Source organism: Cynocephalus volans, chromosome 9, assembly GCF_027409185.1.
Source record: "Cynocephalus volans isolate mCynVol1 chromosome 9, mCynVol1.pri, whole genome shotgun sequence".
Lineage (NCBI taxonomy): Eukaryota > Metazoa > Chordata > Mammalia > Dermoptera > Cynocephalidae > Cynocephalus > Cynocephalus volans.
In genome coordinates this window covers 5,039,048-5,063,962 of record NC_084468.1, presented here as the reverse complement: position 1 = coordinate 5,063,962, position 24,915 = coordinate 5,039,048, and the positions used below count along the sequence as shown (strand labels likewise).

At 50.4% G+C, this 24,915-nt stretch overlaps 3 protein-coding genes across 6 annotated transcripts in view; 2 read left to right on the top strand and 1 right to left on the bottom strand.

Annotated features, from left to right (window-relative positions):
- TBC1D14 (TBC1 domain family member 14) overlaps window positions 1–3,638 on the top strand; it is a 109,708-nt gene extending 106,070 nt beyond the window's left edge. For all 3 annotated transcript variants that reach the window (XM_063107312.1, XM_063107311.1, XM_063107313.1), the window contains one exon: window positions 874–3,638. In XM_063107312.1, coding sequence (XP_062963382.1) covers window positions 874–939 — 66 coding nt within the window. In that variant the 3' untranslated portion in view covers window positions 940–3,638. The remainder of the gene's footprint in view (window positions 1–873) is intronic.
- A 5,354-nt stretch (window positions 3,639–8,992) lies between these two features.
- CFAP184 (cilia and flagella associated protein 184) lies at window positions 8,993–10,718 on the bottom strand. The gene has a single exon (XM_063108665.1). It carries the CDS (start codon window positions 10,671–10,673, stop codon window positions 9,069–9,071), a length of 1,605 nt encoding a protein of 534 aa, XP_062964735.1. The 5' UTR covers window positions 10,674–10,718; the 3' UTR covers window positions 8,993–9,068.
- A 577-nt stretch (window positions 10,719–11,295) lies between these two features.
- Window positions 11,296–23,738, top strand: TADA2B (transcriptional adaptor 2B). Of its 2 annotated transcripts, none has more exons than XM_063107840.1 (2): window positions 11,296–11,577; window positions 21,274–23,738. In XM_063107840.1, exons 1-2 carry the CDS (start codon window positions 11,308–11,310, stop codon window positions 22,264–22,266), a joined length of 1,263 nt encoding a protein of 420 aa, XP_062963910.1. In that variant the 5' UTR covers window positions 11,296–11,307; the 3' UTR covers window positions 22,267–23,738. The 2 variants fall into 2 exon arrangements, with proteins under 2 accessions (XP_062963910.1, XP_062963911.1); XM_063107841.1 differs by lacking the exon at window positions 11,296–11,577 and adding an exon at window positions 20,066–20,400.
- Window positions 23,739–24,915: the final 1,177 nt, after the last annotated feature.

Here is a 24,915-nt window from a genome sequence, read left to right as displayed (position 1 = left end):
ACAACTTATTTGAAACCTACATGAAATGGTTCTGCTTTATCCCTTGTAATTTGTGACCGAAAGTGGCATAGTACCTGGCCCCAGGCCGATAAATATGATGCTAACAAGATTCCCTTGGTTTTGAAATCAAACAAATCTGAATTTGGATCCCTGTGAGCCGTCTGACCTTGAAAGTCACTTCTGCAAACGTCCATTGTTCAGGTCCCTTATAAAAGGCCATTAACCTTCCTGAGATTGTTGTGTAGATTAAGCAGATAGGTGCATGAAGTGGGTGTTCAAGATGTGGAGCCTGTTTTTGTCACTACTGCTGTTAAGCAGTCATAATGGAATGGAATATTTTTTAAAATAAAGTTGTTATCCAAAAGCTGTGAGAACACAGAGGAGGGAGAAGAGGCAGTTTGGGAAGCTCAGGCAGGCCTCTGAGAAGAACTGACATCTGTTAGGGCTTGAAAGGCTGCACAGTTTCTTGATGAGGAAGGGACAGGACAACAGGAGCAGCAGTGTGTAAAGGCATGAGGCACGGAGGAGGGGCTGTTACATCCTGGAGCGGAAGCTGGGGCTCTGATGATGAGGAGTGCAGGGGCTGCAGCCAGACTCTGAAAAGAGATGAGACCCACAGCCCTACTTCCATGTTGGTTCCTTGGCTGGTGGGGTGAGTATAGCCCAGAGACCTCATGGTCGGGTTTCCATGTTAGAAACATCACTTTGGATGCAGGGGTGGAAGCTGGCCTAGAGGGCACAAAAGTGATGGAAGTGGGGAATGGAGAGACCAGTTGGGAGGTGGCTGCTGTTTCTCTGGGCTGTTCCTGTCAGTGTCTCTGTTCTCAGTGTGTATTGCAGATTAACCACAGACATCTTCCCTGTGATTCCTAGGTACTGACTACATTGCAGAAAGACAGCCGGGAAACGGAGAAAGGAAGCCCATCCCTCAGACACTGACGCTGCAGAAGCAGCGCATGCTCGGCACTACAGCAGATCTCCACGCAGCACCTGTGTTGTCTCAGATCGACACCCTGGCAGCCAGGGAGAACAGGGGCTCTTTTCACGTTGGATTCCTAACCCCAGAGCTGGCCTTAAACAAAACAAAGCAAAACAAAAGAAACTTATAAAGAATTAAACCAAGGCTTAGCCTTAAGAAGCTCAGTGGTATGATGACCTAGTGTTGACCTTGGCCAACCACTGCATTTTCTGCATGGGATTAAGATAGGGCAGTGGCTGACTGCCCCCCTCTCCTTTATTTCAGCAAAAGTTAATTAAATTGTAATGCTTTTATGTCAACTACTGGAAAGTACATTACAATCTTTCTTAGCCAGGATGCATGAGATGTTATTTGGGAGACCTCCGAGATGTTATTGGCTCATAATTACATATTTTAGGTAAGAAAGGGATTGCTAATTTAGTTATTGAGATAATCTTTCCAGAGCTGGAGGTCATGTTTTCAAAACCTACCTACCAAAGATAGCATTGAAGGAGAATGGGCTCTTGTAGGACAGTCGCTGGTGAGTGCTCATGGGCTCCCTGGGAACTGACCTGACCTTGGGTTGACATTTTACCATGTTGCCTTGACAAAATTATAGCAGGAAGGGTGGAAATGCACACTTAGATTCCAGTGGGAACCTGTTCCAGAGATTGTCTCCTGCTTCGGTGAAAAAATAGCAGGAGGCGCTAATTGCAAAGAAGGCCTGAGGCAATAGAGAGAGGTTTAAGAGCTGGTGGAAACAGCAGTGCAGACAGCTCCCCTTTAAGGAAAAGGTAGGAAAAGGGGATGTTAAGACTTGCCACTCTTCACCTTGCTGTTTCCATGGAGGCCAGGGTGTGGCAGGTGCAGTCCATGGAAACAGCACAGTGGGGGAGGTTGCTCCCTTGCTCTTTGCCTTTGTTGCCTGAACCACCAGATCAGTCCTAAGTGCCAGTGATTCCCTGCTCACACAATTGATTTTGAAATATGTGCTTCACAAACCCTTGTAAGGACTGAGAGTGAGCGGCACATACCTGACAGCCCAGATGGTCTTGTCAGAATTCTCAGTAGCTGCACCATTAGCCTATCCCCCGATTTAGCTGATTTTCCCAAGTTCACTGGCACAGTTTTTGTTCTAGCTTTTCCTTGACTAATTTTGAGAACTTTGTATAAGAACTTGGGTTATCTGAATTCACAGACATGAACAGTTTTTGCATGGAATAGTCCAAAGGACGGGCCAGTATCTGTGGAAGCAAGTTCCCACGTGGCAGTGCACTGGCGTGCTGGACTGTGGAGGTGCTCAGTGGACCAGTCTCATGGCACAGTGAGGCAGACGTGAGTGCCTCAGAGTGGTCTGCACACTTCAGCCCTTTTCAGCCATACTCCTCACCCCCAGGGATACCCCATGGTTGGTTGATCTAGCTTCTGATGTGGGGGAGTCCTTGGCTCTGACCATGTAGCATGCAACTAGGAGACTTGGCCAGGGGTCGGGGGGATAAAGCCTAACTATGGCATTATTTTTCTAGGTTTTCTATATCTGCCATACCTGCTAATGATCTTTCTAGGTGCAATAGCAAGTAGCCAAGCTGGCGGTCACCCTCATGCTCTCCATCCCAACTCTGTACCATGTGTCGTTCTCCTTTGTCCCCTTATATTCTTAACTGAATTCCCCTGGGAGGTTGCAGGGCATCATGGATACCACTTTCTGCCTCAGCCTTTAGATGCTGACCGGCCTGACCTCTTGGAGGCAGCATTCGACATCTTTGCTGGAGGTCTCAGCAGCCTCCAGACCTCGCCATTCCCTGATGGCAAGGTGTTGAATGACAGAGCCAGGGCCTGTGGGAGGTGCACTGTCCTGCCTCACAGATGTACTTATTTTTGTTCCACGATGTGGGTGTTCTGTTCTTTAAAGATGTATATGTTTTTGTACTGTACATAAAGATTTCCTTAAGTCATACAGAAAGCGATGTGGCAGGGGCCTTGGGTTTTTTGTTAAGAGTGCGCTTGTGGAACTTCATAGTATTCAAACCCATCTCTTAATGTTTCTTGTCAAAAAGTTTGACATAAATCTCTTTGGATAGCACCACGTATGCATTAAGCTTTTAAACAGGATTCCATGCCAATATGGAACACTGACCAAATCTTCAGCTCAGATGGGGTTTTCATGACCTGGTCAGGGATCACATGCGGTCTTGCCAGTTTGATTCGTCCTCTTCAGAGGTTGGAAAGTTCTGAGTCCCCTTCCAGGGCCACCTAGCCCCTTTCCACAGAGGGCTGCTGAGTGTACAGTCACACATCTGTCATTATTGTTTAGGGAAACGAGGCAGATGCAGACGTGCGCAAGTCTGCACTTGCCACCCCATGTGCCGCTGATGCTCCGAACCTCAGAGGCAGGCTCGCAGCCGCTGTGCGGCCTGCACTTCAGAGTCGGGAGCTGCGTCTCCCCCACTCATTGAAATCCCATTTAGAAACAGTGTTCACTTCAAAAGGTACTTTTTAACTGCCCAGTTTTTGACTATTTTAAATAGTTTGCTGATAGAAAACTGATAACACTTGCTACATATCATGTTTTAATTGCTTGTACAGTTAACCTTTAATTTTCTTTAGTAAAGTGTATCAAAGAAGGACTTTTTGAATTGTAAATATGTGGTTTTATTAAATAAAAGTCATGTAAAATTGTTACTTATGTTCACTGTAGTTTGGTTTAAAGTTGAAGTTCTCACTTGGCAACATGGCAGAAATTTGACTTTGAGCATTATGCTGTTTGAATATTTTAAATCTTGGTAGGCTTGCTAACCACGAAGTGCAGTTTTGTAATGCAGTCAGGGGCTTCAGGAGTTTGGTGCGCCTGTCTCCATTGGAGGGAGACCCCCCACCTTTCACCTCCCCTCAAGCTTGGCTCTGCCTGCAGCTTTAACCCCCACAGCCCCCACCATGCCTTGGCCATACCCACCACTCACTCCCGAGCCTGCCACATCTATCCTAGCATGTAGTAAATGCTTACTCTGTGCCAGCCAATGGGGATGGGTCAAGGGCTCTTCACATCCCCCCTCAGAACCTTCTCAAAAGCCTGTAAACCAAGTACTGAGGTCTCTCTCCACAGTGGTCAGCAAGATGGTGTGGGCTACCTTACTCTTCTAGCTGTGACCTCAACTCCAAGTACAGGGTCTGGGGTGAGGCCTGGATTCTCTAACATTTCTGAGCACCTGTGTGCAGGCACTACACCTGCTGGGGAGGAGATGTAGCCAAGCCCAGTGGCTGGCTCCATGGGAAGGGCATGAGCAGTGGGGGTAGAGTTGTGGAATGTTTATACAGATGCTGTGTATGTGAAAACAGGAAAGCGCTCTAGACCAGTCAAAGTGGTTGTTGACAGTTTAAAAAGCACCACCCGAAGTGTGGAGCCTGCACAGAGGCACAAGGAGAAAACAAAACGCTATGCCAGTGCAGTGTAGGGAGGCAGATGACACCGAGTTGGATCTTGAGATGAGCTGTTCGTTACCAGGTGGACGAAGGGAAGAGCCTGGGCAGCAAAGGGAAGTCTTAGAACTAAAGGCCAGTCCTCAGATGGGACCATGTGTGGAGAAATTGTGTGGTTCCTGGGGAAACTGGTGTATCTGCTTTGCATGGTACCAAATACCTACTCAAATGTTTGCTGATGTTATTCAGGCCCAGGAACTGGGCCATGACTTAGAGCACGCAGATATCTCCCAGTAGCCCAGAGCGCTGTCTAGCTCATATGCTTCTCTGGGCCCTTTTGTGAGCACCATCTGCTTGCTCTGGACCCGTGCTGCTCCACTAGGCAGGATCATGCCGAGGCCCTCTCTCCTAGGATTAACTGCCAAAGGCCCCCATCCCAGGATGTCTGAGCCATGTGAAGTTCTGCATGGAGCTAGGAGAGTGGTCTTCTCCCCAGATGTGACAAAAAACGAGCTACTTGTGGACCTGGGGGCCTTGCTGTGGACCCCAGAACCCCACAGTGCTTTTCTTAAATATTGTTCCTTCAGCTTCTTGTTCCTGCTCTGGAGCTCCTGGTAGAAACTGCTCCAACCAAAAATTTGCTGCTGAAGTTTAAGGTGCAGTTTGGCTAGTTAAGAACAGGGCCCTGGAGTTAAATCTTGTAGCTAACCATTGCTGTTTAGGAGCTCTGTGGCCTTGGATTTTTAAATTCTCTAAGCCTTGTTTTCCTTTTTCGTAACCAAAGGTTAATAAGGACACCCAGCACCTATCCACTGGCTTGTGAGGATAAGACAAAAATAAGATGCTGTACTAATTGTGTCATTAATTGTGCCCTTGACATGACATGTAAGCTTTTACTATCTTACACTCTTGAACTTACTAATTTTTTTTAAAAAAATTGGAAACAGAGCTAGACAGAGCAGGGTGAGTTACACTTCTGCCTGGGGAAGGCATACAGACTGCCCAGCACAGCTGGCAAGGCTGAGGACTGCGTGCTAAAACCACACCAACCCTGATCAAGAAAACAGGAGAGTGAATTGCAGGCCAAGTAAACAGTATGAACAAGGCAGGAAGACCCACTTTTCATGGCTTTTTTTACCCAGACACCAGACCCTGAGGAACCCAACTCAGTCCCCTCACCGAGGACATGTGCTCTGTCGTTGGAAAACAATGTGTCCCCAACCTCTGGCATCCTCTGGTTTGCTGATAGAAACCCCTCTTTCTTATGTAGGGAGATATCTTCCCTGTTCCTTCCTGGCCCCCAACCCTTAAATTATTGCAAGATGCAAAAAAAAAAAAAAAAAAAAAAAAAAATTTCCCCCAATTAAATACAAGTTCATGGTACAAAATTTGGAAATATAGAAAAGCACAAAGAAAATAAAAATTCTTTACTGTCCAGAGAAGAGAGAATGTTTTTATACTTTGATCTTTTTTTCTATAAATAAAAGTTTCCCCTTTTTACAAATGAGTACATCAAGGCTTAGAGAGGTGAAGTGTCTTGTCCCAGGTCCCAGTCAGAAGACAGCTGAATCCAGTCAGCCTGACTGCAAAGTCTTAGTGCCATGCTATGTTTTCTAGATTTATCTTTGTATTCTCCTTGGTGTCCTTTGGGTAAAATGTTAGCAAATGTCACTATTAGGAAATTGGGGATAGTGTAATTTTATTCATTAAAATATGCATATATTTAACCATTGGTTATTTAAATAAAAGCTAACAGATCCTTTGGATGGAATACTACATGGGAAGCAGGAGATGTGGTCTGCACAGCTGAAGTGATCTGCAGTTCTTTCCATTCATAGCATTTATATGATTCATCACTCTGATATTAAGACCATCTAAAAGTTTAAAACATGAAATGTACCAAGTTGGGGTGCATTAACTCCGATGTTTTATGGACGGGCACCTCATACCAGTGGCAAAACTCTAAATTATGGCTGCAAATGCACTTATATTAAAAAGAAAGCATATATTTCTATTTATATAATTTAAAAATTTCGAATGTGGTAAGTCACCAAAAATTATTTTCATTTACCAATGGAAAAGTGTTTCCTTTTCAGATGCCTTGCGAGTTATCTAAGTGGGTGCCTGATTTACTCCCACCAGTGCTGCTTTAGAAAAACAACCTCTTGTAGTATTAAAGGGGATCCTTCCCCTTCCTACCACTAAAAAAAACCTAGTTACATTTAACATCTCACTCAAAATGTATTCAGTGGCTACAGTTTTCAGGCCTTGTACTTTTTGACAAGGAGATGAAAAGACAGTCTTTAGCCTTTGTTTTTAGTACTCAGAAAAAATTTTAGTTTTACGGGTTTTTGTCCAGATGCCAGCATTTTGGAGGTTCCTGCCAGAATTGACTAGAATCTCTTTACCTGTAGTGGTTTCTGACGTTGATGTCAAGCCTGCCTCCCGGCTATTTTCCCTCATTGGTTCTACTTGTTGAAAGATCCTCTTTTTACCTGTATTTTTAAATCCAACGTAGGACTTATCAGTGCCTAACACATACTAATTATTCAAATAATACTTATTTTAAGAAAATGAATGAGATTGGCATTATGTTGATGTATTATTCCAACAAATTTATTGAGTACCCACCAACGATTTTTGCTTTCCAGGGACTTTGTGTCATTGGGGTACAGATAACTCACAGTCACTAAGCAGTGGGTCAGAGGCTGGGATGGGCCTAAGCACAGGACAGGCATCTGTGGGGTACAAATAGGAGGACTTCAATGACTTTTGGAATAGAGAATACTTTAGGGACTGTGGAATTCTTCCTCAGAAATGATCTAAGAATTTGTGAATGTGTTGCTATTTCGTGACATAAGTGCTCTCCTGTAATCTAATTAGAAAGAACCACTTTAGGAGGTAATCAACAGAAGATTGTCTTCTTCTAAAAAAAAATAAATAAATTTAAGGATTAAAACATTAAAAAAAAAGTAAAAAATTTGTCTTCTAATTAATTCTAACATCTCCAGCATGAAGTACTGTAATTTGAGAGAATATTGGTAACTTGCTTTATCATCATTTACTTAGGACTGGTTTGCTCAGCTTAAAGCAATGCCAACCCATCAAACTCATTTGTATCTTTGTGCTCTGAGAGATCTGCTTGTCCTGGGTTCAAGGCTGGTGAGGGAATGTTTGGTTGGACCTGGGTGATTGCCGATGGGTCAAAATCAGCTGAAAATAACCTATTCTCCCTATAGTGAACCAAAGAGATAATGGACGCCATTATAACGAAAGCTGCTTGCTTGGTCAACACACTGAGCATAACTGCCAGTTTCATTTTGAAATCTCCCCAGCTATAGGAACCCAGTGGGGCTGTACTGTGTTTAGTTCGAGGCACAAAGAAAACAAAGTTATATTTGCCAGTGATTTACCGCTTTACATTGGTCCTGATGAACAGGATAGAGGGAAGACCAAATTGTGGAAAGTAAGGAGGAGAGTGGAAGCCAGAACTCCAAGCTTTTTTTACTCCCCTCATTATTACATTTGTGTGGTTTGATAAAAAATAGTGTATTCAGGCCATGGAAGTTAGAAAAGGAATTTTAATCAACCTTCATCGATTTCAAAGGGAACATGCTTTAGAAAACAAAATCATGCCATCAAAAAGATAAATCTATTGTGACATTCTCACAACCAACCTACCAGAGTGGGGTTTCTACTCTTTAAAGGTATCTAGCACCAGAAAATAGTCTTTCTTACGATCCACTTACTTAGGAATGGGAGAGTACTTTTTTTTAATCCCAAATCTCCACATCCCAAAATTCAACCTAAGATTAAAAAGAAATGAAACCAAGCTCCTAGCTCCAAGTTAATCACTGATACTGCATTAGGAAATGGACTTTCTGAAGTACCCTCGTATTTTGCACCTGGCAAAACAATAAAATCATTATTTTGTTTTTGCTGGAAAATGAAATTTCATTTTTTGGTACAGATTAAGGCATTTTTTCAGAAGATCCAAGAAAACTTTTAATTAGAATTGAAGACTTATTAGGCAGAAACAAACATTAATGGTTAGTAGACTGAGCTTCCTTTCATTGAAAAAGGAAAGGTGAAGGAACACCAGCTCCTTTTCCCGTTTATCATTTCTCCTGCTTCATGGAATATTTTTTATTACCCCAGAAGCTTGTGCTAACTACATACAAAACAATTTAAGGTTAAGATTAATCTAAGGAAATTTAGTGAGCTGCTAATTGAGACAGTGAATCAGGACTACACAGTATAATAAATCCAAAGAGAATTTAATAATTAGCTTAATGCACAGGTATTTTTTTTTGTATTCTGCCCATTCACTGAACTTGGAAACCCACTTACATGTGGAAGAGGAACAGCACTCCTTAGTATTGTCATTGAAATTATGAAATTGCTCAGATATAAACAGACTTGACAGCTTTTCATGAGAAGTCAGTTACATTGTCACCCCTCTTGTTTGTTTTTCTGGACCTATTTTGCTTAATCCCATATAAAATTGACTGCTAACCCAATTTTGTGCTCAGCACTAATTTGGAAGCCGAAAAATTATGGGATAAATACAAAATATAGTTCCATCCCAAATATCACAAGCCTTTTAAAAAATGGCAACACGTGTAGAATAAAAGTTAATAAAGGACAAGGTTTGCTGAGACTGAGCACGTTCTGCTGACTCTTATCAACTGTGTCAAGAGGGGAGAAAGGCTTTGGCTTCCCGGATCTTCTGCTTCACGCCTCTGCAGGACAATGTCAGCCCAGCGTGATGGCGCTTCAGGGATTCCAGCCGCCGACTGAGCAGCTCAGCCTTTTCCACCTTTTCTTCCAAGTCCCGAAGGAGTGATTCCTTGCCCAGGAGCCCACACTTCTGGTTCAGCCTGATGTTGTCAATCCGCAGGCTGTCTCGGGCTTTCTTAGTCTTGGTCAAGATATCCCTTCCTAGGGCCACCTGAGACTCAATTTCCGAAAGCTGTGCCTTTTTGCATGCATTTTCCATATCCATAAAGTGCAACTTTTCCTTCACATGGGTTACTATTTGCACATTGTTGGTTACCTTGTTGCGCAGTTTCAAAAGTTCCTCATTTCGTTCCTCAGCTTTCTCATTGAAGGTCTGGTTCTCAATCTTAAGCTGTTCAAAATCGATGAAGAGCAGACCCTCGCTCAACTCCTCCTGCGCCTTCATCCTGGTTTCAAAATGCACCAGGCTCTGCTTCAGCTGCACGTTCTCTAGCCGCACAGCGCTCATCTCCTTTTCCTTTTTATCCTCCAGCGCCTGGATCTGCTCCACCTCCCGCAGAGCAGCCTGGCGCCCACCCCTCATCCGACAGCTGCCCATGGCCTGCATCACCACCTGCTTCTTGAGGGCCTGGAAGCCTCGCCACTCCTTCTCCACCCTGGCGAGCTTCTCCTGGCACTGCTGCTTCAGCTGGTCCAGTTCCTGGTGGTACCACGCCAGGTCGTCTGCCTGCTGCTTCCTCAGCTCCTCCAGCACGGCCAGATAGCCCAAGTACGCCTGCTCTTTCTCGGGGGCCTCGGCCTCCACGCCCTTGTCGGGCACCTCGGCCGCGTCCAGGCCCTTCTTCTTGCGCAGCGCCTCCACGATCTGGTGCTGCAGGTACACGTTGTAGCGCTGGTAGCGGCTCCGCTCCACCAGCAGCGAGCGGTACTGCTCCAGGAGCTCGCTGCGCAGCTGCTGCTCCTGCAGCCTGCGGACCTCCGCGGTCCACTCCAAGTCCTCCTCGCCCGGAGACTGCCGCCTCTCGCCACTTGTCGCCGCGCGTGCTTCCGCGCCCTCGTCCTCCCCCTCCGCGCTCTCTCTCTCGGCCTCCCGGCCTGGCGCAGCCTTTTCCCCGCCGGCCGTGGACAGCGGCAGAGAGGCCCGGGACGGGGCTTCCCTCGTCTCCCCCTCCTCCTGCTCCTCCTCCGCCGCCGCCCCCGGTTCCTGGGGGCCTGCTTCGGGTTCCGGCTTGGCTAGCTCCTCGTCCCCGGCCTCGGCCGTCTCCCCGGGCTCGGACGGCCTCCCCGGCGCTCCGGAGCCCCCCTCGCCCGCAGTCTCTGTGGCCGCCGGCCCTTCCGGGGTTCCGGCCTGCGCGTCCGCGGCGGCGCCTCCCTCCGAAGCCTCTACCTTCTCCGCCTCCGGCTCCCTCTCCGGCTCCCGGTCCGGCTCCGGCTCCGCGGGTTCGGCCGGGCTCTGGGGACCAGAGCTGGCCTTGCTCTCAGACGGCCTCGAGGCCAGGCCGCCCTCATCTCCGCCGTCCCCCTCGCTGCCCCCAGTGTGCTCCGACTGGCCGTCCATCCCCGCCAGGCTCGCCTAGAGCCGCGGACCCCAGCTGCAGGCTGTTAGGTTTCCCGGGGCAACCAAGAGCGCGCGCGGTGGGCCCGGCGATTGGCTAGGTGTCGGTGCGACGCCCTGCCCCCTCCTCCCCGCCTCCCGGCAAGAGCGGACCAATGGGAGGCCGCGAGCGGACGGCGGACGGGATTGATTGGAAGAGGGCCTAGGCTCGCGGCGCGCCCTCCCGACTTCCTGTCCGCGCGTTTCCCACCGCCAGGCCTGGGGCGGGGCGTCCGGGGTGCGCCAGAGCCGTCGGCAGCTTCCCGGCGCGAGGGGCGCGCAGGCGCAGAGCGGCGGGCCGGGCGTCCGCGAGGGGGCGCGCGCGGGGCGCCTGCGCGATGCGGCGGGGCGACGGCGGCGGCGGCTGCCGGGCCGGGCCGGATGGCGCCTGCGTGCTGAGGCGGTACGCGGCCCGGCTGACTGGCTGCGGCGGCGGCGGCGCCGGGGCGGGGGCAGCCGCGGGGGCGGCGGCCGCGGCGGCGGCGGCGGGCGGCGCCTGCTCGTGCGCGGCGGCGGCGGGCGGCCGGGCGCTGACGGCCGGGGGCGCGGCGGCGGCGGCGGCGGGCGGCGGCGGGCGGCGGGCGGCGGGCGGGCGAAGATGGCGGAGCTCGGTAAGAAGTACTGCGTGTACTGCCTGGCCGAGGTGAGCCCGCTGCGCTTCCGCTGCACCGAGTGCCAGGACATCGAGCTGTGCCCCGAGTGCTTCTCGGCCGGCGCCGAGATCGGCCACCACCGCCGCTACCACGGCTACCAGCTGGTGGACGGCGGGCGCTTCACTCTCTGGGGGCCCGAGGCCGAGGGCGGCTGGACCAGCCGCGAGGAGCAGCTGCTGCTGGACGCCATCGAGCAGTTCGGCTTCGGAAACTGGGTGAGCGGTGGCGCGGACGGGCCTGCTGCCGGCCAGGCCGCCGTGCCCCGGGGCGCTGGGAGCGGCCCGGCCCTCTCGTTCCATAAAGTGCATGAGCAGCCCCCGAAGGCCGGTGAGGCAGGGCGTGCGGACATTCCCAGTTTAGTCGGAGGCCCAGGCTCAGAGAGGTTAAGTAACGCGCCCAAGGCCACACAGCCAGGAGGGAGCACAGGGGGTTGCACTTGGCTGCCAGCAGCAACGCCTTCAGTAGGTGTTCCGAGCACAGGCTTCGGGCAAGACCCGGCGCTTTGCCAGAGTTCCTGGAGGCAGGACAGCGGTGGGATCGCTGAGGGAAGAGCGGGTTTTTCCCGGAGCACAGTGGAGGTGAAGGCCACGCCAGCCTCACAGACGCCCTGCGGCCTGTCACGTTGTCCCCGATGCTCACGTTTTGCGCTCCTCGGCCTGTTTGCTGCCTGGTTGTCTGCGTGTGCCCTGTGTGGTCCACCAGAGCACAGTGCTTTCTAGGTAGCGATGCCTTGTCTGTCCTGGGGTCCCTACAACACCCAGGACATTGCATGATGCGTAGTCAGTGAGTAATGAACAGAAGAGCCCGGACTAGGAGCCATTGGTCCTGGGTCTTGCTCCGTTTGTCAGGTTTGGGTAGAGACGTTTGAGAGGAGACGGTGAGACCTGGACTGGATTCATTTACGCGAGCAAGACATTGTGCTAGGCTCGCTCCTTGTGAGCAACGTGGTGTTCTTCTCTGGGTGGTCTCTAGGGAGCTCTCTTTCCACTCCAGAAGAGGAAGCTTTCATCCGTGGTAGGAAGGAAAACTCTCTAGCTGCATTCTCACACATAACCTCCGAGGATACTTGGCCATCCATATTCAGTCATTCTGAGAAGTAGTAAGCAAGACTTGACCCTAGCTCCTTGTTCTTTCCAGACTCTTCTGGTATGTTATTGTCCCCCTACTCCACTGGGCCCGTATTTCAGCTTGCCGATACTTCTCCAGCAGTACTGCCCCTCCTCGTTTCCAAACCTGTACTGCTTTTATTTCCTTTTGCTTTACTTTTCATAAAGTGAGCCAGTCTTCAGGGACCATGCCTCTTACCCATTCCTCAGGCCTGAAATCTTTATTCTCTTCCCAACCTCTTAGTGAAGACCCCACTTTACAAAGTCTTACCTAATCGCCAGTATTGTGATTGCCACCCTCCAAAAACTCTGTCTCTCTTTGTCCTTAAATGCTGTTTCTTGATGCAGATGGAGCATCTGTTTTGTGCAGATTCTACAGTGGTGAAGAACTCTGAAGAGAAGGCTTTGTCCTTGCCTGCAGGCAGCCATAAGTGTTGTATTCACTTGGTCCTGGGCCCATAGCACTTCTCTAAGCTCCAACTTGTGATGTCCTCACCTGCTTATCCATTGGCATCTCAGCTCTGCGTGACCCAGATCTCACAGCACCCTACTCAGTGCTCAGGCTGCAAACAGAGCCATCCTTCACTCCCTCTCCCACATCATCAGCAGCCCTCTCTTCAGAATATGTCCAGAGTCTCACCACTTCTGACTGCCTTAGTTCTGGAGCCTCCTAACTGAGATCCCTGTTTCATTCTTGTCCCTACAGCTCATTTCACACATCATACATAATTAGAGTGATCTTTTTAAAGCATACGTCACAGCGCCTCGGCCTTCAGTGGCTTCCAGGTCTGTTAGATTAAAATTCATAGCCTACAAGGCCTCACAGTGTATGTTGACCAATGGGATGTCATCTGTTACCCTCCTGATCATTTTTTTCTTTCTTCTGCCTGGACTGCTCTTACCACACATAATGGCTGGTGACATATTTGTCCTTAAATATCAGTACTGCAGAGACTTCCCTTTCCCACATCATTCTCACAGCACTGTCTCTACAGTAGCAGCTAAAAATAGCTGATGTGGACCGAGAGCGATGTCTTTGCAGTGTGCCAGGCACTGCGCCCAGTTCTCTGCATATCTCATGAAATTTTCCCAACAGCCCTAGACTGGAGATTTCGGGTGGAATAGTTTGACTTCAAAGTCTGTGCTCCTAACTACACTGTCTACATTGCCTCCTCTGTAGCACTGTGGAAAATACGCAAAACACAAGACCAGGGCACCAAAACATTTATGGTGTATTAGAAGAAACAGGGCTGGAGGTGGGGAGACCTCTTTTGTAGAGCAGTACTTTTCAAACTTTGATATGTGCACGGGTCACCAGGGGAGTGCGTTAGATCCCGACTCTAAGCAATCTACAGGCTCTTTGCTGTTAGAAGGGCATGGGGCTTGGGTTCCTGCAGTGGATTGACTGTGTCTCCCAAAGTCCATATATTAGAAACTTAGTCCCCACTGTGACAGTGTTAAGAGGCTGGGAAAATCTATTGTGGTATTTGAGATGTGGGGCCTTGTAGAGGTGATGGATTGTGAGGACTGTCTCGTCATGAATGGATTGATCCATTTTTGGAATAATGGGAGTGGTTCTGGTGGTTTTAAAAGGAGAGTGAATGAGGAGGTTAGTCTCTCTGCTCCACCATTCTGCCATGTGAGACCCCTGCGTCACTGTCACCACCACCAAGGCCTTCACCAGATGAGTTCCCTGGAGCTTGGACTTCCCAGCCTCCAAAACATAAGCAATAAATTTCATTTTCTTACAGATTACCCAGTTTCAGGTATTTTTGTTATAAGCAACAGAAATGGACCAATACAGTGCTGTTAGCATAGGGTGTGGCCTGGCAACCCTTAAGGCCTTCTCCCTACTGAACCAGTGATGGGTTCAGGGAGACATCTGAGATTCTGCATTGCCAGCCAAGTCTCAAGTGATGCTCATGCTGGTCTGCAGACCCTACTCTGAGTGGCGAGGCTCTGTTATCTCTGTAGCTGTGCTGTTGTGGGCTAGTTGCTTTACCCATCTGGACTTAATTTTTCTTCACGTGAGGCCCTTCTTCACAGCTCTGAGATGTGTGGTTCTCTTCTGAGCATACATCCAGACATGTGCACAGAAGGAGTATGTCCCACTTAAATGACATATTTAGCATGTGCTAGTTCTGGGCTAGGCTCTTTCCCTACATATTTCATGTGATCTTCACAGCAGCCCACAAGGGGTGGCTTCTCATTCTTAGTTTACATTTGAAGAATAGCAGCTCTGAGAATCTAAGCTACTTGTCCAGGATTCCACAGCTTTTCATGTGATAGAGCTGGAGTTGAACGTAGGCCTGTCTGATTCCAAAGTCTGGGCCTTAACCACTTGGTGTAAGAGCATTAGGTAATGTGGGTCAGAAGCTGGGAGCTCATTGGCACCACCGGAGGTGTGGCTAGACTGCAGGGCTTTACAGAAGAGCCACCTCGACCTGGTCAGGGGGAGATTAGTGAGGGAAAAGGGGCACTGGGTGAGAGCAGAACTTGGATTCCCTGGGCTGGGATGTTGAGTGTGGAAGAGTCAGTGTGGGAATCACGGACAGTGGTGTGAAGGGAGATAAGCCATGTTCAGTTCTGATTTCCGATGGCAAATGGTGACCAAGGACCTGAGGGTTGTGCTACTTCATTGGAACTCCTGCGGGGGAAGAGGGTTGTTGCTGAAGTCTGGCAGCATTGCGATCACACTTTGTACCAGGTCTGAGGCATGGGGCCCTAAGGGAATGGGGAGTAGCTGAGGAATGTTAACAGTGAAGCCAGGGAGGGCTTGGGATGAGCAGCGTGCCCGTGTGCGTGTTTGATAGCAAGAGGCAGGGAGGACGGGTGCAGAGATCCTGGCTCTCATGAGGAAGAGTTGACAGCAGACAGTGACCCTCAGAGTCAGATCAGCAGGGGTATTGAGAGGCTCGACAGCCGGGTTCTGGTGGGTTCTGTGCAGGCTTCAGAGAGTGAGAGGACACAGATCCTGGCTGAATACATGAACACAAACATAAACACAAAAGTAGATATTTTAAGACAATTCAAGACTGTGGTTGAAGAGCCATAGGGTTGTTGATTGGTTGCCAGAGAAACTGAGCTGTCCTTGAGGAGGCAGTTTGAGGAAGGCCAGAGCTCCTCTACAGGTGGTGGTCTGGAGGGCTTTTGGGGGGAAGTGTGGTTCAGGCTGCCCTAGAGGTTTTGAATTAAGCACGTGAAGTTCTCTGTAACCTCCGAAGGGCCTTGTGCATGTGTATCTACATCCGTTCAGGCTCATTGTTGGAGGCAGACGGGATGTCATTAAAAAAGAGATGATTTATAGATGATAGCAGACACCCAAAAGGCTGGGTCATACTGGATATGTAGATGATGTTGCTTTGTGCATTCATTCATTCATTCATTCATTCATTCATTCATTCATTTGATTAGTACTCACTCAGAGCCTGTCATATGTCAGCCCCTGTGGTTGACTGCTAGGAGTGAGACAGCTGTGTAACCTTTAGGTGTTGTGTGGACAGGTGGACCTCGGGGTGTCCTGTGGTGGGAAGGACAAGAGAAGGCTGTCTAGGTGGAAGGATTGTGTGGAGGAAGGAGGACTTTTGTATTCTAGGCATCTGGTCTATTCAGGGGCAGGCAAAAGCCAGCTTGCCTCAAGTGGAGGACTACAGGGGAGACCACCCCCAGTGGGGGTTGAGAAAGTGGCTAAGCTTGTATGGGGTCACATTTTGAAAATCCATGAGCACCAGGCACTAGGGCATAACTGGGGTTTCGAAATCCATTCAGACTCCCCAGGTGCCAAGCCCAAAGCCAGGTGCTTTGACATGCGCTACCTCTCTATCCCCCCACCCCCCAGTCCATGAGGCAGGTAAATGGTCCCTCCTTTTCCTAATGAGAGACAGCTGTGGGTGATGACGGACCATGGTGGGGCCAGAATTTGAGCCCAGGTCTTCCGACCTCATGCTTAGAACCACCTGCTCCATTCGTCCACCTGAAGATCCCCAGGGACCTGCTGAGCTGGCATCTCTGGGGTGGAGTCTGGACATGTGCACGTGTAAAAAGAATCCCAGTGAGTTCTGAGGCAGTGAGTCTGTGGAGCCGTGTATGAGAACTGTGGAAGGGTCACCGCACCCTCCCGCCCAGGGCGGAGGCTCTTCTGTGTGTTGCTGGGAATGGGTCAGCCACTGGCCCATGAGTGTCCCGACAGTGGACTTTTAGGAATTGCTATGAAGGATGGGCTGGAGGAGGGAAGAGCGTGGGCAGGGACACCAGCTAGAATTACTAGGGGGGTGCAGTGCAGTGGCTCTCAAACTTCAGTGTGTATCAGAACACCCAGGAGGGCTTGTGCACCACAAATCTCCCCACCCAGATTTCTGAGCCAGCAGGTCTGGGTGGAGCCTGAGAATGTGCATTTCTCACAGCCTCCCAGACAGTGCTGATGCTGCTGGCCCAGGGACCCCACTTGAAGAACCACTAGGGTAGAGTAGTAAGACATGCCACTTTAAAAATTTTTAGAATTTTTTATTTTTTAAAACTTTATTTTGGTAAAATATATGTAACATGATTTACTATCTTAACCGTTTTCACGTGTACAGCTCAGTGGCATTGAGCACACTCACACTGTTGAGCAGCCATCACACCACCATCCATCTCCAGGACTTTCTCATCTTCCCACATTGAAACTGTCCCCATTAAACACTGCCTCCCTGTTCCCCCGCCCCCAGCCCTGGCAGCCCCCATTTTACTTTCTGTCTGTATGAATTTGACTACTATAGGGACCTCCCATAAATGGCATCATCCAGTGTTTGTCCTTTTGTGACTGGCTTATTTCACTCAGCATAATGTCCTCGGTTCATGCGTGTGGTGTCAGGTGTCAGAACTTCCTTCCCTTTTTCCTCAGCAGCAGGCCAGCAGCAGGGGACCTGGACGCCCCTTTGTGGAGGCTGCATCGTACCGCAGTGTCTGGATGGCCCATAGGGCTCTCCACTCGTCCGTCAGTGGGAACCTGCGTCGCTTTTGTGACTGTGCTGCTGGGAGCACAGGTGTACAGGTATCTCTTCAGGACTCTGCTTTTAGTTCTTTGGGTAAATACTTAGAAGCAGAGTTGCCGGATCCTATTCTGTGTTAATTCCTGAGGAACCACTGTGCTGTTTTCCACAGCGAGGCTCTTTCACAGGTAGCCGCATCTGACCTGAAGGCTTTAGTTGCCTGGAGGCCTAATGCCAACTCTGTAAGTCAGTGAGTTCTCTGAGACAATTTACAGAGGGGGACAGGGAACCCAGCACTGAAGCTTACAGGGCTTCCATTGAACAGGCCAGGCGCAGTGGCTGGGGACGGGTTGCGGGGGGGTGTCTCTGGACTGCCTGAGAACCTGGGAGAACGAGCTGGATCTGAGACTGAGGCATTGGAGGAGGGATGTCTCTCCACTTTAAGGGTGACAGGGCAAGGCTGGGAGAGGGAAGAGCCATGTCCAGGGTCCTACTGTGTGACTCTGACCAAGCTGGCGTGCCAGCCCTGGAGGGCTGATGTTGTCCAAGGCTGCTATTGCCTGGCTGCACTGTCCTGCCACCCCCTGCGGAGGGCCCTGGGAGATGCCAGCTGGGTGTCCTTTGTTGGCCAGTGTCAGGGTGTGCTGAGACGTGGTGGCACTGGAGAAACTTAGCTGAGGGAGGTGCCAGCAGGACCAAATGAGAGGCTGCAGAGCTGTGTCAGGCCCCTGTGGTGTGGGACTGGGGCCCATGGTCGGTTGTGGGGAGATGGGGCAGCGCGAGGAGCTCCTGAGAGGATGGTGGCCTGGGCCCTCCTGGGTCTGCTGTGGTTGTACAGAAGCGGCTTTTCACTCTAGACACAGAAGTGACAGATCCTGCAGTGCCCAGTCTGTGCATCAGTGTGGTTTGGCTCAGCTCTGCCCTTTAGCATAGCTTTAGGAAGCCATCTGATCACAGGACTGCCTTCTCTCCCTGCCCCCAATGTGTACTGCGTTGGGGACTGCGAGAGGCGTATGCTCGGGCCAGCTAGCCTGGGGTTACACGACTCAGCCCTTCCTGGCCTGGTGCCCGTGATGGTGGCTCACCTTGAGGTTTATTTTCCTTATCTGTGAAATGGGAGTAGTAATAACATTACCACCTCACGGGGACTGCTGTGAGGACTCAGTGAGATGGTGAGTGCAGATACACCTTACCTGCACATATTGTTTTACTTTAATTCTATCCCAACGAGACCTGTATGAGGCAGGATTACTGGTCAGCAAGCAGCAGCAGTTGAGAGGATTGCAAGTGATGGAGCCAGAATGCGACCCAGCCCTGGGGGTTGCTGAAGGCTCCCTGGTCAGGATGGCCTGGGTCTTGAGGGATGAGCACAAGCCATGGGAGTGAGGCCGACAGCTCCTGAGCAGGAGAAGCTGGCATGGTGGGGTGTGTCTGGCCCTGAGCCTGTGCACCCGGAGGAAGGGTCATCACCTGCTGGGGGAGCTGCCGGCCCATGGTGTCTGGCTGGGCACTGGGAAATTCCCCAGAGGGGCAAGGCTGGAGCCAAGACAGCTCTTACAGGCCTTAAAAGGCACGCCGAGGAGTTTGCTGACCCTGACCAATTAGTGCTCCCAGATTTTCAGATTTCATAGACCAGTCAAATGAAATAAAGTATTCTGGAGGCCAACATAGAGTTGCTAACTTTAAGATTTTCCAAGTAAGGATATTTAAAAAATCTCTCCGAGGGAGAAGACTTGCAGGCCTCTCCCTGTGAGTCTTCCCACTGGAACCAGGGACGGTGCTGCGCCCGAGCTCCTTGCCCTGCACCGTGGGTGAGCAGCTGGGCTTCTGGGCCTCTGGGGACATGGGAGCTGAGAGCAGTGTCCATCTCTTGGGGCACCGGAAAGTTGAAACTGAGGCTGGAGAGTGTGCAGTGGTTCTTCATCCCAGCCTCAGACAGAGGCTGGCGCTGAGGGCTGGGGAAGCTGCTCAGGCCCAGGTTGCCTCTGCTGTGGTGCCCACCGAGCGGTGGAAACGCAGATGAGAGGTGCTGGGCAGGTCATTTCTTTCCGCTCTCCAGACACCTCCGAGCAGGTCCGCCAGGGCTTTTACCTGGCATGACCCGTCCCTTGCAAAAGGGTGGGTTGTCAGGGATGCTTTTCCACTAATAGAAATGGCTATAGCTCTCCCTGTCCCAGAGGCCAGTGTAGATCATCACTGGGCTCCCTGGCCCCAGGGTGGGTTGGGGGAGGAGAAGGAGCCATCAGTGGCCTCGGCCCTGGCTGCCTTGGTGGTGGGCTGTTGCGGGGAGCCCAGCTGTGTCTGAAGCCTTGTCATGCCCATGTGAGGTGGACGGGCTGCCTACTCCTCTGCTGGAAGGATCCGAGGCTCGGAGATGTGCAGTGGCCAGCCTGGGTCACACAGAGTGGTAACAGATGCTGGGGATAGTTGTGACTTGGTGGTGTGGACCACATGCTTCCTGGGAAAATAAAATGAGTGGATCTGATACAAATAGTGATTTTTTTAAAAGAACAAATTGTGTAAATAATTCATCCCCAGAAAACTAGAATTCGTTTTTAGTTCTTACCTTTGCTTTTCTTCTTCCGATTCTCAGAGACCCCACAGTTAGTTCTCAGGACTGCCTTCTTTCTTTCTGCCCCATAGGTCCCAGCCACAACATTCCCAGGACTAGTGGGCAGGGGCCCAGCACTGCGGCTCAGGCGTGTGTCCCAGACGCAGCCCCAGATGGAGTCTGTTCACTGAGCCAGGAATGCTTCCCTGTCCCACGATGCCCAGCTTGGGGTCAGCTGCCAGCCTACATGGACTGGCTGGTTCCTTGGATTCCATCTGGGCCTCCGCGGGTGCGAGACCAGCTGGTGATGCTGGTGGAGCTGCGTGGCAGCGCTGGGTGGAAGCAGCTTCCCGTAGCCTGGAGGGCCGAGGCCTGCTGCAGTCAGGCGCGAGTGGGGAGAAGTGGCAGCCGGTGAATGAGTGTGCATGTGGGGCAGTTACTTTCTGAAGTGGCTTTAGTGGTTGACTTTGAGGAAGAGGCCTCTCGACAGAAGGAAAAGATCGAGGGACTTACACTGTTTCCTCCCATTAATAAACTTGTATTTATGAGCTACCTTCTTGTAGGAATGATGAATGCTTTCAGCCTGTGGCCAGTTCTCAGCTTTGTAACTGTGGAACGTGATAGAAAAGAAGGCCTTCTCCCTTGAAAAGCCTCTGCCTAGGAAAGGGACAAGCTGGCCCTCCTGAAGCACAGAGGCCAGGGGTGGGGTGGGGTGGGGTGTGCAGCCAGGACAAGTACCTGGCCCTTCTGTCCTGGGAGGCAGGTAACACAGTAGAACAAGGTCCCCTCCTGTAGCTGGGGCCTGGGTCATGGATTGGACTTTGCCCTACATCCTCAGACGAGACCATTCTATGAATGAGGAGGGTTCAGGCGTTCCCTGCCCCTGCCCACCTATGTCCTTGTGAAGCTCAGACAGACAGTCCCTGAGAGTGCAGGGCTTGCAGTGGGGCGAAATGGCCAGTACCAGGCGGGCTCTGCTAGTCCTGCTTCAGGAACGAGAACAAGGGACAGGTCCCAGACAGGGGTCTGGTCTCAGTTCTGCCACCAGCTAACCCCATGACCTTGGGCAAGTTCACACCTTGTGCCACGTACAAAATCGGCGCGGGTTCCTTGACATCCCTGCCATGAAGCCAGCTCAGGAGAGAATTTGTAACTGTGAATGCCTTTCGGGAGGTGTAACGATGTTCATAGGAAGTCTTTGCGCAAGTGTTACCTGAATGTGTGTGAAACATGAGTGTGACACTCTGACTGTGTGGAAATGACTTCTGACCTTTGTCATTGTAGGAGGACATGGCTGCTCACGTCGGCGCTTCTCGGACACCCCAAGAAGTGATGGAGCATTATGTAAGCATGTACATTCATGGAAACCTGGGGAAGGCCTGCATCCCCGACACCATCCCCAACCGGGTGACAGACCACACGTGCCCCAGCGGAGGCCCCCTCTCGCCCAGCCTCACCACCCCACTGCCTCCCCTGGACATCTCGGTGGCCGAGCAGCAGCAGCTGGGCTACATGCCGCTGCGGGACGACTATGAGATCGAGTACGACCAGGACGCCGAGACGCTCATCAGTGGGCTCTCGGTCAACTACGACGACGACGATGTGGAGATTGAGCTCAAGCGCGCCCACGTGGACATGTACGTGCGGAAGCTCAAGGAGCGGCAGCGACGCAAGAACATCGCCCGGGACTACAACCTGGTGCCAGCCTTTCTAGGCAGGGACAAGAAGGACAAGGAGCGGACACTGAAGCGCAAGATCACCAAGGAGGAGAAGGAGCTGCGGCTGAAGCTGAGGCCGCTCTACCAGTTCATGTCGTGCAGGGAGTTCGACGACTTGTTTGAGAACATGCACAAGGAGAAAATGCTCCGGGCCAAGATCAGAGAGTTGCAGAGGTACCGGCGGAACGGCATCACCAAGATGGAGGAGTCGGCCGAGTATGAGGCTGCCCGGCACAAGCGCGAGAAGAGGAAGGAGAACAAAAGCCTGGCCGGCGCCAAGAGGGGCAAGGAGGACGGCAAGGACGGGGACTTCGCGGCCATCGAGCACCTGCCCGGCTTCGAGCTCCTGTCCGACCGTGAGAAGGCGCTCTGCAGCTCGGTCAACCTGAGCCCAGCCCGCTACGTGACTGTGAAAACCATCATCATCAAGGACCACCTCCAGAAGCGACAGGGCATCCCCTCCAAAAGCCGCCTTCCTAGCTATCTGGACAAAGTCCTAAAGAAAAGGATTTTAAATTTCCTCACAGAGAGTGGCTGGATATCCAGGGATGCTTCCTGAAGCCGGGAGAGTGATGCTAAAATAGTTCATGAGCCAAAAGGACTCGGGGAGGGGGACGAAGTGCTTTTTCCCTCCACTGTTGCTCTTTTTAAACAAATTGAGTCCTTTTAAAAGATTCTCTTCATGGTCCTCTGAAAGCAGCACTCCCAGTAGCACCAGTCTTACGCTAGGTCATGGGGAGCAGACGTGTCTCTTAACTTACTCCTGAAAGTGATACTTTAAGATGACGATTTGCCTTCGTGTGCTCAGTTTGGAGAGTATTGTGAGATTGGAGAATTTACTTTTATTTTGTGAGCTTTCTTCCCTTTGGGTACAAAACCTGTTGTGCTGTGGGTAACAGGAGTACCGTTTTCCTGCACGACCGACAAGCCATCAACTTCCTGCTGGGGGCACAGCTCTTCCCCGGTGGGCCCCACCCACTGCTGCCATGGCTGTCCCAACGCGGCCAGGCACATGGCACTTTATGTGGAGGTGGGCCAGGCACAGATTCCTCTGCTGTGTGGCAGATGGAGAGAGTGAGACCAGAGGACAGCGACAGGATGACATTTGCTTAGAGACTGCAGAGGCAGCAGCTGTTGGTTGAGCACAGTGACCAAGCGAGCTTCCACTTAACTACTGGCAGTGGCAAAGGCCAAGCTTGTGGGTCCCAGATCCCGACACCGACCCTTGCCTCACTTTACTGTGGGCAGAGCAGTGCCTCGGGCAGGCTCTGGGAGCATGGCCACGTCCCCAGGAATGGAAGAGCACATAGTGGCAAGGGCACAAGGACCAGGATAGACTGCCAGATGCTCTAAAGCAGTTTCCCATGGCTGCCTATTGCTGCTGTTAGTACCAGCAGTGTATTTTACTCGGAAGCACCCGTTTTAAAAAGGCTGAGAGTTCTGAGGTCTGGTACTAGCTCCTCAAGTTTCATCACAGCTGCAAGTACCCAGTCACAGGAAATGTGGCCATGCCTGCCTGGCCAGGTATGCACTAGAGTGCGCAGGCCACCCGGCCTAGCAGCACCAGCGTGTGACCTGGGGGCCTGGCTGCTGCTGCACGGCCACTGCCTTCAGTCAGGTGCAGGAGTGGCTTCTTCCCAGCCTGGTTACAAGTTCTTTCCAGGGCCCTCTTTCAAGGACGCACATGGTACCTTGTTCCTGAGACCTTAGGAAGTTGTTTCTGGCTGCTCAGGACTCCCCTGTCCAAGACCCTGCTGTCGAGTCCATGGAGTGACCATGACCCCGGCTCCCCCTCCCTAGAGCTTGTCTTGCCTTCTCCTATCCCCCATAGGTACCGAGAGACTGTTTACTTCCCAGAGTGTTTGGGTTGGAAGTTACATTAAAGTGAAGTTATTTGCAAGAAAAGAGGAAAACACACCTCATCATTGCCGAGGATGACTTAATTCTGGTGCCTTTTCCTTTCTTCTTACATCCTTCTGTCCCCTAGGATAAATTTTTCAGCATTAAATAAAACACTTCAAATGTATCAGATGTGGCTTTAGTTGTGAGATACATTGCGTGCTGGCAGAGAAGTGCTCCATTAGCTAAGCTCGGTGGTTCTCTTTGACAATAGAAGATAGCAGTGGTGTTAGTCATGAGGGCCACCTCCATATTGTCCCCTGCAGGATAAATACGGTCGACAGAGCTGACATTGTCTACCACTGAACAGTGATGGAGATGGTGCTGTTTTTAGTTGTTTTAGCTAGTGGTCCTCAAAGTGGGGTTCCAGGAGCAGCAGCCTGTGTCCCCTGGGAACTCGTTATAAATGCAGACTCTCAGGTCCTCTTTATTCAGAAATTCTGGCTGCTTTTACAAGCCCCCACATGACTGGGATGCCAAGCTGAAGTTGGAGAACGACTGGCCTTAGCTATTCTGGAGTCTCATTCATTGATTTTCTACACCAGAATCCTAGCTTGGTGAGGTTTTTAGTCTTATTTTTATATAAAATGATTACCAGACTTAATATTAAGCTTGAGAAGCAGAAGGTCCCTGTAAATGTGTATGGCCCAGGCCAAGAGCTGTCAAGTGAAAAACTTTGTGCTTAAGCACGTTTTTAGTATGTATATCTTTTGGATGATGGTATGAAGAATTTTAGGCTTGACTGTTCTAAAACACCATAATGAATGTATAATTAATTTATGTTAAAATGTTAACACTGTTACAAGGGAGAAGTCATTTTATTATTGGTTGCCTCTTGTCCCATCAACACCAGCTACTACTGTCACATTAGTCCTTACCTCTGCTGTTAGCTCAGAGCCTCGACATTTTTATATTTAATTCTCATGGTAAATTAGCCACCATAATCCCATGGAATTAGGTCATTTTAGAATTTAAACAAACTGTCTTTGAGTCAAAAAAATTAATTCTTCAGCTATTTGAAATAATGCTCTCTGGATGACCAACATTCCACGAATGTATCAAAAACCGAAACTGACTACCATTTTTATTTCCCTTTTACATATTAAACGAGTTGAGAACAAAATAGTGTCACTGCTTTCTTCTTATCACTTCTTCCTCCAAGTCTCAGTTTGGACATCTTTTCAGACATCCAAAACCACGATGCAAAAATCTCATGTGACATGTTCATTTGGCACTTCTGTATCAAACCAGTTTTTTCTCCAAAACATTAAAAGATGTTTTCTGCTAAGCAAAAACTCTTTCATGCCAC

Excerpts from the sequence above, each read along its gene's own strand:
- CFAP184 (XM_063108665.1), bottom strand. The coding sequence starts at position 10,673 with ATGGACGGCCAGTCGGAGCACACTGGGGGCAGCGAGGGGGACGGCGGA.
- TADA2B (XM_063107840.1), top strand. The coding sequence starts at position 11,308 with ATGGCGGAGCTCGGTAAGAAGTACTGCGTGTACTGCCTGGCCGAGGTG. Across the intron at positions 11,578-21,273 it reads AGTTCGGCTTCGGAAACTGG|GAGGACATGGCTGCTCACGT; the intron begins GTGAGCGGTGGC and ends TTGTCATTGTAG.